This window comes from Zingiber officinale, chromosome 1A (genome assembly GCF_018446385.1).
Source record: "Zingiber officinale cultivar Zhangliang chromosome 1A, Zo_v1.1, whole genome shotgun sequence".
Lineage (NCBI taxonomy): Eukaryota > Viridiplantae > Streptophyta > Magnoliopsida > Zingiberales > Zingiberaceae > Zingiber > Zingiber officinale.
In genome coordinates, this window is record NC_055987.1 from 157,631,648 (window position 1) to 157,648,950 (window position 17,303).

The following is a 17,303-nucleotide window of genomic DNA, read 5'->3' on the forward strand; positions in this document are numbered from 1 at the left end:
CGACTGCAAGAAGTACCAGTCGACTGCTCTTATGAAAACGAGCTTATAGAGACATTCTGTGCTCATGAATAGTGTTACAAGTCGACTGGTAACTGTACCAGTCGACTGGTACACTATTCATGAAAAAATCAGGCTTTTCTGGCCAACTTCATAAATGCGCCAGAAATTCCACAGACCTCCAAAAATCCTCAAATTTTGTGGAGAGATCTATTATATCAATATCTACTTGGGAAAAAATATATATAAATATATCTATCATCAATCCCAAGATTGACACAAAACACAAAACTAGCTAAAAAGTTCAATTGAACCTTGACCTAAAGTCCTAGTTTTGGCTTCCTCTTGATGTATTTACCCATACTAACCCACAATGCATCCCTAGCATTGGTTTATATGGCATCTATACATCCAAAACCAATTATCATGCTATATGCTCCCAATGTCATATTTTCAAGCATGAAACACAACTCATGTGTGCCAATTCCCTAGGTTTGAGACTCAAGTCCGTCTCCAAACCACTTGGCACAATCCATGACCTAACCTAAACTCCCAAGTAAAACCCACTTGAGATCCATTGGCCATGGGTCCCAAATTGACTCTTTGAGCTCCCCCTAGAGCTCTTAGCCTTAGCCACCTCCCAAGGTGACTCATCCACAATGGCTAGGCCATTCCGGTGCACCTCCGGTGACACTTGGCCTACAAATCTAACTTTCTTAACCTTGGAAACTTTGTCCTTGGTTAATTTCTCCTTACCATTAAATGGCTTTCCCTTGCCATTTATTGGCTTCTCCTTGCTATAGTCATATGCAACCCTAGCATAAGACTTTCCCTTAGCTTTGGAGGACTCTCCCTTGCCATGATCATTTGCCACCCTAGCACATGATCTCTCATTAGCCTTGGAGGAACTAGATCGATATCTCAAGCCCGATCTATCATGGTTGGGTCTTTGGCTACCCAACACCATATTTAATTCCTTAGATCCAACATTGAATCTCTTAAGGAATTGTTCTAACTTATCAAGCTTTCCCCTTAAGGCTTGATTCTCCTTCTCTAGGTTCCTAACCCTAGAATTAATTTGTCCAAATTGGACATTCCTAGACCTATCCTTTCTAGGCATATGTCTCCCCTTCTTGGGATTAATGCCTTGGGTCTCCTTAGGTCTACCATTTCTAGATTTTTCATGAATGGGTCTCCTAGGGTTTTGATCTACAATTACCCTACTCCTATCATGATATTTGAAACCAAAATTTTGTATGGGCATATAATGATTAACTTTATTTTTCCTAACATGCATGGGAACATAAGAATTTGAATTTGAATTACACTTCAAATTAGGGTATACCTCCCTTACCCTTGAAGCTCCCCCTTGACTTGAGCTCCTCTTCTTCTTCTCCCACTTCTTTAGATGCTCCAACTTCTTGAACCCTCCCTTCCTTGAGCATCTTGTGTGGTAGTGTCCAAGTTCTCCACACGTGAAGCATCTAATGTGCTTCTTCTCCTTCTTCTTCCTACAACTCAAATAAGATTCTAAAGAGATTGAATTGAGTTTAGGAGAAACCTCTTTCTTACCCATAGGACATCTACTCTTGAAGTGTCCCTTCTCATTGCACCCGAAACAAATGATGTGATCTTTTGACTTTGCTTCGGTGGAGGTGCTCACTAGGTTGACTTCTTCCAAGATTTCTTCTTCTTCTTCTTCACTTGTCTTGAATTCTTCTTCAACCATTGAGGATGTAGATGCTATATCTTCCTCATCCACACTTGTGGATGACCTTTCTTCATCCTTTTCCTCAAATGTGACCAAATTTACTTCCTCTTCTTCTTTTGATGTTGAATTGGTCTCCACATCCGATTGGTCCTTCTTCTCCTCTTGGACCACTTCATCACTTTCTTCGGATTTTTCTTCTTCTTCTTGTGTAGGCAAAAATTCCTCCCATGGTAATTTCTTCACTTTGCTCCACAATTCATGGGTGTTCTCATATTTACCTACACCACTTATCACATTAGGAGGCAATAAATCAATTAAAATTGCTATTACCTTTGAGTTTGCCTCCGATCGTGAGGTTTGCTCCTCCGTCCAATGTCGTGTTCGGAGCTTCTTTCCTTTCTTGTCCTTTGGGACTTTGAATGGCTCCTTTACCACCATCATGGTGTCCCAATCCGTGTTGAAGAAGATCTCCATCTTCATCATCCAATAGGTGATGTCCCCAAGGCTTCCTCCTTCAAACTTTGGAGGTTTAATCAAGCCTGTCATATTTTGCCTCCTTGGCGGTTAGTCCAATAGAGAGCATCCTAGCTCTGATACCACTTGTTGGGTGATCGGTGGCCGGCTTGAAGGAGGAGTTGGATAGACAGCGCCCCCAAATCGATCGCTTTATACGTATTTGTTAGTTGCACAGCGGAATACAAATAATACAAACACAAATACGAAAGCTAAATACAAATACAAAGAACAAGAAAGAGCAAGCAAACCAACACACGCCGATTTACGTGGTTCGGAGATAAAGCTCCTACTCCACAGTTATTCGTAAGGTGGATGATCCCTATCCGTCGGTGGATTACTCCCCGAAAGACTCCGGCTAGCTCACGTAGCTCCTTGTGGTTGGAGAAACCTCACCACAACTCTCACCAAGGGCTCTTTACAAGCTAGGGAACAAGTAGACTACTAATAGAGATTAACCACCTCTATTTCGTCAATCTCAACCAAGCTTCCAAGGCTTGGTTATATAGGCCACGGGTTGGAAAACCCCGCCTACCAGTCAACTGCTAAAATATGCAGACGACTGCCCTCTGTGGAAATTCGACCGTTACATCCCAACGGCTCGATTCCACACTAACCGAGCGAACAGAGACAATCTGTTCGCTGCCAGTCGACTGCCCCAGTCGACTGCACCAGTCGATTGCTAAAACATGCAGTCGACTGCTACAGTAGCGCTACAGTACTACTACAGTAAAACCCTAAAACTAGGATTTTACTCCGAGTACAATCTCTCATGCACTCGTACCCTCACCCTTATGACTAATTTGACGCTTCATTTGCAGCTTTGACCTCTTGCCTTCAAGCCTACTTCCTTTGGCTCTCGCCCCTCGGATGCATTCAAGCCCGCGGCTCGTCCCCAATGTCATCCTTCGCGTATGCCTCAAAGTCACTTCCCTCGGACCTTGTCCTCGCTGCCTTGTCCACGGTCTCTCGGATGCTCCATCCTTCACCGGACCCAAAGTCATCAACCTATGTCACATGTGTATCCTGCAAACCTGCACAACTCAAATACACATATCAAATACAAGGGTGAACCTAACTTAAACCCTTTGCCCAAACACCAAAATACATGGTCCCGCGGACCATCGGGATTGCTCCAACACAAGGTTGTATTTATAACCTTGGTCGGGGCGCCTGGAAGGGTTCCGGGCGCCCACGGGGGATAAAACTTTATCCCCGATGCGCGGATTGCGGTTTGACCGCGATCTAGATAAAGTCCAACTCCAGGGGCTCGAAATTGTTCTGGGCGCTCGGAATGGATCCGGGCGTCTGGACCACTAAGTCAACCAAGTTGACTTTCTAGTCCAGGCCCTCTGTTCCAGTGTTGCTTGCCTCGGTCTGGGTCTTCCGCTCCAGCTCCGCTTGCTTGGATGATTTCATCCAACCGAAATAAGGCTCACCCGAACCCAATTTCGGCCTTCTCAAGCAGGCTTCAGCTCCGGCTTCTCGTCCCTCGGGATCGTCGCGTGCTTCCTTCTCGTCCGCCAGTGTACTCATCCGTAGTGTTCGTCCCTGGGTCGCACCTCGTGCCGATCTTCTCGCTAGCTGCGTCTCTTGCTTCTCGAGCAGTCTTCCGCTCCGGCTTCTCATCCCTCAAAACCACAGCATGCTTCCTTCTCGTTCGCCGGTGTACTCTTCCATAGCGCCTCGTCCCTCGGACGCATCGAGCCCGCATGCTTTCTTCTCACTGGTTATGTCTTCTGCTCGACTACCTGTGCTCCTAAGCTCCTGCTCACTTAGACACAAGGTTAAAATACCACAGGACCTAACTTAACTTGTTGATCACACCAAAACAATCTTGGGGTTCCAACAATCTCTCCTTTTTTGATGTGAGCAACCCAAGTTAAGTTAGGGTAAATAGACATAAAGAATAGAATAACTAATATTGCAATAAAGTACAAAAAGATAGAGAAATTGTAAAAAATTGGTCTACCTCTCCCTACACTTATACTTTGCCTTCTCCCCCTTTGATTACATAAAAAAAAATGGGGTTCCAAGAAAAAAATCTAAGGGTTAAAACTTAGAAAATGTTGAAAATTATTTCAATGATTTTTAGAAAATATTTCTAAGTGAATGAAAATTTAAACAAAATTTCTACGTAAGAATATTTAGCAAAAAATTTTCTATGTTTTTGCAAGCTAAAATTATTTTTGAGAATTTTCTAAAACACATTGGGTAACTCTTTAAAGCATTATTAATTTCAAATTAATGTTTTTTCAGTTAGTCAATTAAACATTTTATTTCAATACTGGGCTTCCAGCCGTGGCGAGGTACTAAGCCTTCTAGGTTATTTGAGCAACAACCACTTTCTTAGACAAAGCCGCATAAAGAAACTAAATGTTTAATTTTCTCGCTGAAAATGCTAAGTCTAAGTTTTTAATTTAGATCAAATTCTTTAAATTTCCATTTTAGTTTATCATAATTTTTCCGATCTAAAACAAGGAATTTTGAACATGCAAAAAATTGTATAATCTGTATTTGTTTCTCTAACATGTCATTTTCTATTTTTAGCTTGTCTAAATCCTTCAATCGACAAGTTGTTGCTAGAGTTTCTTTTATTTCACTATTCTTTGTTTTATTTTGAATTTCTAATTCACAAAAATGTTTCAATAATATAAATTCTAACTCACAAAAATCTTTCGATAATTTATTGATTGAATTGAGTAGTTGGTTAGGAGGTGAAGACCATACCTGACTTACCTTGTCGGCTGTTGATTCTCCCCCTATTGAGCTGCTTTCTCCTGAGGTTGCTCTCCCTTCATCGATGCTCTCGATGCTTTTTGAGAAAGAGTTGATTGCGTCTTCTGGTAGATACTCGGCGGTGAGTGTTGTTCCGACAATTTCCTCCGTCTTGGATTCTTTTGACGGTGGTTCGGTGTCCATCGAGGAGTTGAATTCGACTTCGAGTGGTTCTTCGTAGAGCTTCAAGAACTTTTCCCAATTCTTTTGTGCATTTGTATTTTCTGACTCTGTCGAGATCCTGGGCAGGTAGTACGTTCAAAAGGCAAGACTCAGCCTTACCGTTTGTCATGAATTCATCACGATGCTCGTCAGTCCATTGATGCTCCTCAAGTTCATTTCCTGCTTTGCTTTTGGGAATATCAAAACCATATGTCATTATTAATAATAAATTTAAATCAGTTTTAAAATAAACCTTCATCCGTCAGTTCCAAAACGCGAACTCCCCCTCGAACGTTGGTTGATAGATGTTAGCTCCGACCATCTCGTTGCTTCAGTCGGCGGTTAGTCCTCATGAAATGTCCTGGCTCTGATACCACTTGTTGGACCGATGGGGCCGGCTAAAAGGGGGGTTGAATAGCCTGCAAAAATAAAAGCACAACCCTTCTCGAACTTTCAACAGAACACTTGCATAAATTATAAAAGTAATCAATTAAAATAAAAAAGATGAGGCACACAGGGATTTACTTGGTTACATCCGGGGAGGTTGTTAATCCAAGGAAGATGTCGCACTAGTATCTCCTTCAGACAGAGAATCCTCTTACAGCAATGAAGCGCACAAATAAAGAAGCTAAACTCTAAAGAAGGCGTACAAGTGTTGGAAAATGAATTGCTTGAGTTGATTTGAAGCTTCTAGACCAAAGTTGTATTTATAGTCTTGGTCGAGGCGCCTGGAAGGGTTTCGGGTGCCCTGGGGGGATAAAACTTTATCCTCGACGTACAGATCGCGGTTTGACAGCGATCTGGATAAAGTCCAACTCCAGACGCCCGGAATGGTTCCGGGCGCCCGGACGGTCAAGGAGCTCGAAATAGATCCGGGTGCCCGGACCACTAAGTCAACCAAGTTGACTTTCTGGACCGAGCCCTCTGTTCCGGTGATGCTTGCCTCGGTCCGGGTCTTTGGCTCTGGCTTCGCTTGCTTGGGTGATTTCAGCCAACCGAAATAAGACTCACCCGAACCCAATTTTGACCTTCTCGAGCAGGCTTCCGCTCCAGCTTCTCATCCTACGGAATCGTCACGTACTTCCTTCTCGTTCGCCAGCATACTCATCCGCAGTCTTCGTCCCTCGGCCGCATGTCGTGTCGACCTTCTCGCTAGCTGCGTCTCTTGCTCCTCGAGCAGTCTTCCGCTCCGGCTTCTCGTCCCTCGGAACCACCGCACGCTTCCTTCTCGTCTGCCGGTGTACTCTTCCGTAGCGCCTCGTCCCTCGGACGCACCGAGCCCGTCGGCTCGCTCCCGTGTCATCCTTCTCATTAGCTGCGTCTTTCGCTCGACTACCTGTGCTCCTAAGCTCCTGTACACTAAGATACAAGGTTAAAATACCACAGAACCTAACTTAACTTGTGATCACACCAAAACAACCTTGGGGTTCCAACATCTTAAAGTTCTGCAATAAAATTATTTTAAATAAATTTATTTTCTAATCGATTGTACATCCAAGCTTTATTCATAGACATTGTCGCCTAATAAGAATATAATTTAAAATACTATAAAACTTGTACAATTTGATTTATGGTTAAATAAAGCTATCAAGCATAATATAGTGTAGGTAATTTTCATTTAATAACCTAATAGGTTAGATCAGACATAATATTCACTTTCTATTGAATATTCAACTTAGTAAATCAAAAGAAATCTAAATTATTTTTTCATATATTGAACTTGTAGTATCTATCAACTTAAATAAAAAAAACAAGATTTCAAATCAAACAAATAAAAAACAATGCTATTTTTTTTTTGATCCAACCAAAAGATAATGAACTTTAAAATTAACATAAATATAAATATATCAATACTAAAGTCACGAAATGACTACATCTAAATTCAACAATGTAAAATATTTCATATTTATTATATATTAAATTATACCTAAAGAAGACTAGTCTAGCCGGAGAAGAGAAACAAATGTAATATACTACAACAAAAAAAATAGTGAAATTTTATCACAAACAAATTTAACAAAATAGTATGCGGCGAATCGACAATGTAGCCACGAGCTTGTGATAGGCCGAGATAAAAATATTGGCTTGCTGAGCTTGCAGCTAGCTGCGTTGCCGGCTAACGACCGGCCAAGTAGTTGGTTGTACGTCTGACAGTCGACCATTCTGCCAACAGCCGGCAATGCTGTAGGCGGTTTGCTAGCGGCTAGCACAGCCACTGACCTCATGCTGGATGCCGGCAAAGCCGCCAGCATGCGGTTAGCGGCCTGCAAAGCCGCCAGCACAAGCTTGGCTGCTTGAAAGTTGCCAGCCGCATACTAGCGGTCGGGAAAGTCGACAGCAGGTGGCTGACCATTAGCCCCGTGTTGGCTAGCATAAAAGCCTCTAGCTGTGTTCTAGCGGCCTATAAAGTTGCCAACCACATGCTTGCGACCAACAAAGCCGCTAGCCGCGTGCTAGCAGCCGGCAAAGCCACCAGCTAGGTGCTAGCGACTGGCGGAGATCGGGAAGGGGAGAAAAGAATGGGAAAGGAGAGAACTTACCCGAAGATCACTGGAAATGAGAGAATAGTCAAAGGCCAGACACACACACGAGGAGGGGAAGTGTACAGATTAGTGCTCTAATTATTTACAAGATTCCTGACGGAATATTAATTCTGTCGGTAATCTTGTATTACCAATTATTCTGAAACAAGGTTTTTTTTTTACAATGTTAATTCAATTATTTCATCTTCCATTGACAAAGCACGTGCACCACCCCTTTCTTACGAAGCGCGAAGCATTCAATCTAATTTCATGTTATTCGAGTTGAAATAAATTATATGCAAAAAGAAGAAAAGAAACCACAGCAGGAAATTAATGTAGGTTGGCATGACCATGAGTAAAATCCAACAAATCATATTTTGCAAAGAATTTACTAATTAATCACGAAGTAAAAAATATTTGCCCCGTACCAACTATCAATATGCTCTTAATCATAATTGGAGCGCATGAAACCCTAATTAAACAGAGCATCTAGAGTCTAAAGCAGAATAAAGCAAATGGAAGAATGAATATGAGATAAATGAACGATGAGGAATTGCAGATCATTGAGCTGTCAAGCTACCACTGTTCTTGAGGAAGCGAGAAGCGGCAGAGAGGGCATGAACAACTCTGCTCCAGCCATTTCTTTAGACATCCCGGATGAAAGAGATGGCCGCAAAGCATCGCCAACACTGGAGCCGTCATCCCAAAATCCTCCAGACATATGGAACAAGAGTCCGATTCCTCAGCCGTGACCATCTTGAGGCCCTCCACCGCCGTTGCAAATGCTGGCCTGGAACCACTGTCGAAGTAGGTACGATAGTCATCGTCCACGACTAAGTCGAAGTTGTCATCGTCGACGACTAAGTCAAAGTAGTCGTCCTCATCGTCATCGTCATCGTCCTCATCATCATCATCGTCATTGTCCTCATCTTTATCATCGTCGTCCTTGTCATCGTCATCATAGTCATCATCGTCGTCATTATCACTGATGTTCAGGAGGCTAATGGTGGCCGAATAATTTGTGCAGACAAAAATGGTGGAAGATAACTCCATCGAAACAACATCCATCATGGGTACCCGGCGGATGGAGAAGGAGGTGTACCAGCAGAATACTTGTGCGATAAAGTCTAGGTTAACAGCCTCCACGTAATCGGCTGCCACTTGCGCCAACATCGCCCGTGCTTCCCTTCCCATGCCTGCTCCTGCATGAGGAGGTCGAATGATCTGTGAAAGATGACGTTGACTTGGTCGTTCGGGGGCTCTCGAGATGGATACGTCAGAAGAGAGAAGTGGATGGATAATTGGGGCAGGGCTGACGGCGCTGGAATCAGGCGACCTTGCCGAGCATGTGTATGTTCTACGCTCGGTGAGATGGTTATGCGTGACAGAAGATCCACCAAAACAACATCCACTACAGGGGCGGTGGCCGTCGGAAATGAAGGTTCCTTCGGGAGGACTTATTTAGAAGCAGCAATGTTGACGGTCATGTAATGGAACATGCATGAAGTAGCCGGTGCAAATTGAGTCTTCCGGTGGTCTTATATATATAAAGCAACCATAAATCTACAATATTTTCGATTAAACCGTTAAACTCAATTTATTTAAATAAATTTTTTTTACTTCCATCTATTTTTTTGATAATTCCTCAACAACTTCAACTTCAACTTCGAAATTAAATAAGATATATTGGTTAGATTGTGAGAAATTTTACATAATCATGATAATTCAGTTACGGATTTTTGTTTGGTCAACAAAATAATTATGTTATCAGTAACCGAATATAGGAAACTATATGACAAGTAATTAAATTAAATAGGATAAATAAGTCAAATAGACATATTTAGAATTTGTGTATTTTTTTCTATGGAATATAATAAATGATCGTGTGTGTGTATATATAGTCCACAAAATCAATTGTTAATTTATTAGGTCAAGTATTTTCTTTTGAGCTTTAAAACACTCAAACGATTAGATTTAAATGAGAATACATTATTAATTTTTCATCAATTAAACTAATTTATAAATTTAACTTGAAGACCAAATCAAAACTCCAAGTTTAACTAATTTATAAATTTACTAATGATAATTGTTATAATAATATTAGAAATAAGGATATTTTTAAGATAAATAATATAATTGAATATCCTTTTGATTTTTTTCCAAAAAAAAAAGTATTTATGTAATTTAGGATGTATTTTTGATTTTTTTTTTATCTTTAAAAAAATATATCAATTTAACTCCATTTAAAATAGATCATTTATTTTAATTCCTTATAATAGAACGAAAAATTATTATCAGACTAAATCATATTAAATATAATAAGTTTAATGTATTCGCTCATCACTTTAATTTGTTTGCGCAAAATTAAAACCTAAAAAATAATAAATAATAAATTATTTTTAAAAAAAAATCAAATCAAATTTAAAAAAATGGCTTGGCTCTTACATCATCACCCATGTTCTTCTGTTTGCCAAATAGAATCAAATTATAACTGAGAATTTACTGATCGATCAAGAAATATAATTGCTAATCGATCAAAAAATATAGTTGACATTTACATCATCAAATTGACCGTCTTGGCGATCAAACAAACAACAACAATCATATAGTAATCTAAAGCAGAACATAACTAACAATCATCATCGAACCAACAAATAGTTGAACTGATCAGAAATTTCTTTCCTCAATTGCAATAGATCCAGAGACTACTCAAGGTCCGGAAGTGAGAATCTGCAGAGGGGGCAAGAATTGCTACGCTTCAGCCACTCCAGCAGACACCCTTCGTGAAACGGATGGCCGCAAGGCATCGCCAGAACCTGACTCATCTCCTCCAAGTCATCGAGACAGATGGGACACGAGGTATCTTCTCTCGTCGTAGTCACCATCCGAAGACCCTCCACCGCCTCTGCGGAAGCCCGCCACGGCCCTCTGCCGAACTGGACGACGTCGACATCGTCGTCGTCCTCGAAAAAGTATTCATAGGTCTCCATAGGAATCAAATAGCGAAGGTGGCTGTCAGAAGAGGAAGGAGCGTCGGGGATTCCAATGACGGAGAAGAACTCCATACAGACCAAATCCGTGATCGGAAATAGGTCGAGCACCGCGTAGGTGTATGTGCGGAAAGCTTGAGCGAGAAGGTCGAGATCGGCAGGGCGCACGTGATTCGCCGCGACGCGGTAGAGCATCCGCTGCGTCTGCACCTCCCAGACGGGCTCATTGTTGATGAGGTAGTAGGGCTGGAGGATGGTGGAGTGGGAGTGCTCGGCGGCGACGTCGTCGGAAGAAGAAATCCTCCGCCGGCAAAAGTGTGAGATCAATTGGGGCGGCATCATGTCTTGGTCACCCGCCAAGAGCCGTAACACCACCCGCGCCTCAATGCTAAGAATAACGCCGCCTGCGTCGGCTTCCCACCCGGGAATCACCATCGACGGGGCGGAGCTGTCTGCGTTGATGCTCCAAGCGAAAGGATCCATGAAGAAGACGAAGAGGAAGACGCAAGAAGCGGTGGAAAGCTCTGAGACAAGTGACGGATGATCGAGTTATCGATCGGCGGGTTTGCGATATATATGGGGCTAGCTAGGTCAATGTCACGTGTCGGATCAAATGGAGTCAGTATCCTATCTTCCGTATAATTAGAAAATGACAGCTGTAGTTAAAGAATTTTAACGGTAATAAGATTTAATATCCTAAAAACACTTAACGGACATCAGTTTACTAAATGTGTAAAAACTTTAAAACATAAAAAAAAAAAAAAAAAATCTCAACAAATATTTTGTTCCATGTTGACAGGAGATTTAGCTGAAGATAAATCCATCAACCTCTATGGCATCTACTTTGTCGAGCTTTCCTAAAGAATTAACCATATGTTATGATTTTATACATCAACTTTTTATCTCAAGTGATTAGCAAGAAACTCTGTTTTAATTTTAGGTGTCCAAACATTGATTCATCATGTAGACCTAAAAATAGAAAGAAAAAACAAACTCAAACAAATAGAAGTATCATCAATAATCTTTGATAACGTATATACAATAATTAAACTCTTTTTTTTTATAGTTCTTTCAATTAGTGTTTGTAGGCATTCATGAAATCTGCAAAGTAAAGCAGTACAAAATAATTTCATAATAGTGAGAACAACTAAACACAAACAAAGAAATTAAGAATGACCAAAATTACTTTATTCCATGGTTAAAAAGATTTTCATGGCAATTTTCTCCCAGTACATGCCTCCGTTACACTGTATCCCATTTGATGCTGAACTAGGAGTAATTAGGGAGGAAGGGAGGGACAGTTTAGCCTTTTTATTATTAGGGTTTTGAATTTATATGAGGTGTTGTTCATTACTTCGAGGGGGGAGACGGCTGGGTTTTTTCTTCCGCCGCCACCCATGGAGCCGGTAGGTTGCCGGTCGCACACCAGTCGCTAACCACTCCGCCTTGGGCGTCCACTCCAGCGGCCACTTCCTCTTCCCTCTCAGGCTATCATCGCCTCATGGAAACATCACCGGACTTGTGTCATCATCACACTACAAAAATATCCAACAATACCGACGGAATTATCCGTCGGTATTCCGTCGGTAATGGGCCTTACCGACAGATTACCAACGGATATTTATCTGTCGAAAGAATATGCGTCAGGACCTATTTTCCCGACGGAGGCAATATTTCCGTCGGTAGATACCGACAGAAATCTATTTCCGTCAGTAAACACGCGGACACCTGGCGCCAAACTCTTCCGACGGAAATATAATTTCCGTCGGGGGGGGGGGGGGGGGGGGCCTGATTAAAATCTTCATATCGCAATATACCGACGGAATTGGCTTTTCCGTCGGTAATTCCGTCAGTATTCCGTCAGTAAAACAAAAAAAAATTACCAGGTTCTTTTTGTTTCCCATTCACCCCATGTATACAAATTATAATCACAAATACAATCACAGCTATAATCACATATACAAATATAAACTAACACAATCACAGATATAATCACAAATATCGACACAAATACAATCACAAGTTACAAATAAACTAAACCTAATCACAGATACAATCACAGTTAACAAATAAACTAACTCAATCACAATTTACATATTCTAACAAAACATATATAAATAAACATAATATAAACAAAATATTTCCGTGCTCAAATGTATAAATTCATACCATGATAACAAATACTCCAAAGACAACTAATAGTGTAAAATCCTGCAAAAAGTAAAATACAATAAATTATGATGAGATTGATATCAATCTATAATTCGAAATGTTACATAGATGTATAATGAATTTTACATTTGAAAAAATAAATACCTAGATAGAAAGAAAATGATGATGATGATGATGATGATGATGATGATGATCGTGCTGAATATATACACCCTGACGCCTGAAACATATATTAATGTAAATATTAGAAATGAGCAGAGTAGAATAAAACAATCAAATATATTATGCATGTAACTTGTACGATAAATAAAGATTTAAATAGTAGTTGAACAAACCTCGAAACATAGCTAATCATCACGGTCTGATGGGTCTTGAGTCTCCTGGGACTCAAGACCATCTGGCGTCTGGGTGCGAGCGAAATTTGCCACGATCTCTCCCATACTGGCAAAGAGAGTTTCCTGGTCGGTCCTCCTCTTCTCCTCAGCAGCCCTCCACTCATCCATAGAAGTCATCCTCTCATCCATTGTCTTCAGTTAAGTGCGCAGTTCTTGATTTTCGCTTCTTAATGACTGCACCTCACTAGAAGAAGAGGAACTAGCACGGCCCCTAGGAGTCCTCAAACGATCAAATAGCACTTTGGCCTGGGAGCCAAGGCCGTAAAGGGTGGAGTTTTTTGTCCTTCCACCGACAACATCATAATATATCTCATTTAGCGCGTCGGTGGATAGCCCCTATGGTGGCTGAGAGGCCTGAGCCACTCTTTCTGTCATTTGATCCTGTGTTCAAAATTATAATATATCAATATTTAATTTGATAACAATTATTAAAATTAATCAAAATAGAAATGCATGAACAAATGAAATAAAGTTAATAATCTTACGTGTAGGGCCTGAGATTGAGAATCGACAAATGACCCATCATTCTTCTTATGGGTCTTCAGAAATACCTCCATGCATGTGGGCTGCCGAGCAAGATCATGCTCCTACATACACAAATATTTTGAGACATAATTATACATATTAATGTGATAATAAAATAAAAAATTGTTAAAAATTATAGCTTTAAATTAAATTACCAAATCCATAGCATGCTCAACAATATATTTCGATCCTGACGTATGCCGAGCGATTCCAGTGCTCGGGCCACCTGGCTCTATATTCCTATTAGATCGAGCCTTTTCAGCATTTTCTCGCCATCTTTCTGCAGCCTAGGTGGCCGCCCATGCACTCCATATCGTCTCCGAAATATACGCTGGCATAGTGCCCTTTTTCCTGATATAATACATGAGGTCTCTGTATAGTTTAGCACAATAACTATTCCATGTAGCTTTAAACTGTTCTTCTTGACCATCTTCCCATGTATACCTTTTCTGCAATTATAAGTATAGATTTTAGTATACGAAAGAATAAATATATTATTGAATACCAAATATATTAATTTTACTTACTACGAATTCATTGTAATAAAATGTCTTCATCTCCTGATCTACATGCCTCCATGTAGTACCAGAAGCACATACTCGCTCTTTAAACTTACTAGTGATATAAGAGGCTACCCGGTGGCCATCAGGAACAAATCTGCAAGGAAAAAAAATAGATATGAATAATAACAAGTCTTCAACAACTCTAATAACTTGTATTAATCATAACAAAAATACATACGTATCTCCGACAACTCTAATAACCTTGTAGTCACGGGGTGCTACTGTCTGCTGCTCAGCCATAATAATATATCTGCACAAAAACATAGCATGCATGTACTAGTAATAACATTAACATTAACATCACAATACAAAAATATATATACACACATGCATAACATTAATATTAGCAACACAATACAAAATTATATAGAAAAGTACAATTCAGACATTACATTAGCAACTATTTAATCAACATTAATAGTTTCCAAGTCTTCATCGCTAGACTCTGTTAGTACCAATTCATCTTCACTGTTGGACATCTCTCCATCATCTATCTCCTCATAAGTGACATTATCAATATCAACAAGTAATTGAGATGTAGATTCAAGTTGTGTATCAATTGAATGTCTCTCAACTTCGTCATTCTGAAATGCATCAGTAGCCTGAATGGTATTCGGCATTTCTATAATCGAGCGAGGCTTCATTCGACAAACATACAACCATTCACTGGGCCTTCTTCTCTTTGTAGGGTATTCAAGATAGAAAACCTGTGCTGCTTGTACCCTGAAAATAAAAGGTTCAAACTTGTTGAACCTTTTGTGTAAAATACCGGAAATAGGCGAATATTAATAAGGGAATTTTTCGGAATTTTTGGAAATTTTTCAGGAATTTTTCGGAGCTCGTACGGATAAGTTCACGTGGATAAAAACAGGACCCGAAAAAGCCTGTATAGGTTACCCTGTTTTAATGAGGAAAAATTTTATTTTTATTTTCCTTTTCTTTTTCTTTTTCTTTTTTTCTTTTTCTTTATATTTTCTTCTCTTCGTCGCCGTTTCCCCTCTTCCCCTGTCGCAGCTCTTGCGCGCCTTCTCCCCGTGCCCTAACCGGCCGCACGAGCGGTTCCTCCTCCCCGAGTGCACAAAACCCCTCGGCCACTTCTTATTCTTGCTTCTTCTCGCCACTGCCGAAGCTTCCTCTTCTTCCTTGACTCTGAATTGGCGCCGACTCCTCCTCCCCTTTGGGCTCGCGACGCCGCCGACCCATCTCCTTTCTTCTTACCACCGGCCAAAGCCCGAGCAGTGCCGATCAAGCCGCCGACCTCCTCTGTGCCGCGACGCTACTGCCTCCTCTTCTCCGAGCCTGATCTCTGCCTACCGACGCCGAGTCGTGCCCTAGCCACCACCACCGTTCCTCCCCGCTGCACACCGCGAGCCCGACTCCTCTGTGCCCTTCTTCCTCTCTGTCGCGTCTCGGCACAGCGCTGACGCTGACCGTCTCGCCGGTGTGTCTTTGCTCAGGATTGGGTCCGGACAGGAGTAAACAGAGCCGACCATCGCTGGAGATTGCTTGCTTCCGTGCCCTAGCCTTGGTCCACTGCTACCTCTGCACAGGTTAGTTTGGACAGGAGCAACACTGTCGAGTCCTGTGTGAGTTTTGCTCGACAGTGTCGAAGACGACTCAGAGCTATGCCCTAGTCAGATCTTGGAGGTAAACTTCTGTGGTTGATTAGAATTTGTTGCTTGATTTGCTGTCGATCTTGATTTCATCAAATCCGAACAGTGAAGAATTCCAGCAACTCTTGGATTTCAGTATAAACCAGTGGCTTTGAATCAAGGTAAGAAGTAGAGTAATTGTTACATGTTGATGAGTTAGATTCATGTATTGGATTAGGAATATATTGGATTAATCCATGTTTAGGTATGATCTTGATACCTATTGATAATTTATTCATCATTAGGTTGTGTAGAATAATTAGGTTATATGGATTTAGGTTTTTGGATTTTTATCAAAAAGGTTGTTTGGGGTTAAGGTAATTAACCCTAATTAACCGTTAGAAAGGTCGAGGGAAATGGTTTAGGGTTTATCCCTAAATTTCTATTTAGGATTTACTTAGTTGTTTGTTTGTATTCTAGCTAAATAAAAGTAAATGTATTTTTGTTTACACAGGACTTTGACGCGAGACGAGTATCTCGGAGTCAGATTTGGACTTTTCTTATCGGAGGCGGGTACTTTTGACTTATTGTCTTTGATATGCTTAGTAATAAAAATAATGTGTTGCATTAATTGTGTTTCCTATTTGTTTCGGTTAATCACTGCCCAATACATGTTACCTGTTTGATTGATTGTTTGTTTGCATCTCGTATTGATCTTGTACCTGATCTATCATGCTCATGGGTAGTGATATAACCATGTTTCACATGTTCAGGACCTAGGTTTGATACCTTATTGATCAGTATATCTTGATATGATTTATTCACTATGGTGCCCATTGATATATGTCCAGAGGTTGGTTTAGTATATTACCATGCTTAGTGACATGCACCATTTGCATGATCGCATGCTGTGCGATAGATTGCTCCATTATTGACGAGCACTTTGCCAGTTTTCATCACTGTTCGGTGCTCCGTTGTGACGCTCATGGGTAGCGTGACACAGCGTGGTAGCACATCAGTTTGACTCTTCCGGTGCTCCGTTGATCCGCTCAGGGGTAGTGTGACGCAGCGTGTAGCACGTTAGAGATTCCTCCCCGTCATAGCGTACCGGGAGATGAGAGCATTGCGCTCCCTCATTTATGACTTGGGGTAGGAGTATGTTGTTAGGACCGAAAAGTAGCTAGAGGGGGGGTGAATAGCTCTTCGCGTGCTCGTTGCTCGGCGTTGCTTGTTTCTTCAAGGATGTGCAGCGGAAATACAAAGAAACAAATACAAACACGCTAACACTTGGATTTTACTTGGTATCCACCTCCAAGGGAGGTGACTAATCCAAGGATCCACACAACGCACGCACCCTCCACTAATGAAACTCTCCTTTATGGT

General features: G+C 41.1%; 1 protein-coding gene and 1 long non-coding RNA gene across 2 annotated transcripts; one reads left to right on the forward strand and one right to left on the reverse strand.

Annotated features, from left to right (window-relative positions):
• Positions 1 to 8,259: 8,259 nt before the first annotated feature.
• Positions 8,260 to 8,877, reverse strand: LOC122005666 (calsequestrin-2-like). The gene has a single exon (XM_042560787.1). It carries the CDS (start codon positions 8,875 to 8,877, stop codon positions 8,260 to 8,262), a length of 618 nt encoding a protein of 205 aa, XP_042416721.1.
• Positions 8,878 to 15,954: 7,077 nt separating this feature from the next.
• LOC122011644 lies at positions 15,955 to 16,449 on the forward strand. The gene is made up of 3 exons (XR_006119996.1): positions 15,955 to 15,975; positions 16,048 to 16,102; positions 16,435 to 16,449. It is a non-coding gene; the product is annotated as an uncharacterized LOC122011644 (long non-coding RNA).
• Positions 16,450 to 17,303: the final 854 nt, after the last annotated feature.

Coding starts and splice junctions, on each gene's coding strand:
- LOC122005666 (XM_042560787.1), bottom strand. CDS start 8,877: ATGGGAAGGGAAGCACGGGCGATGTTGGCGCAAGTGGCAGCCGATTAC.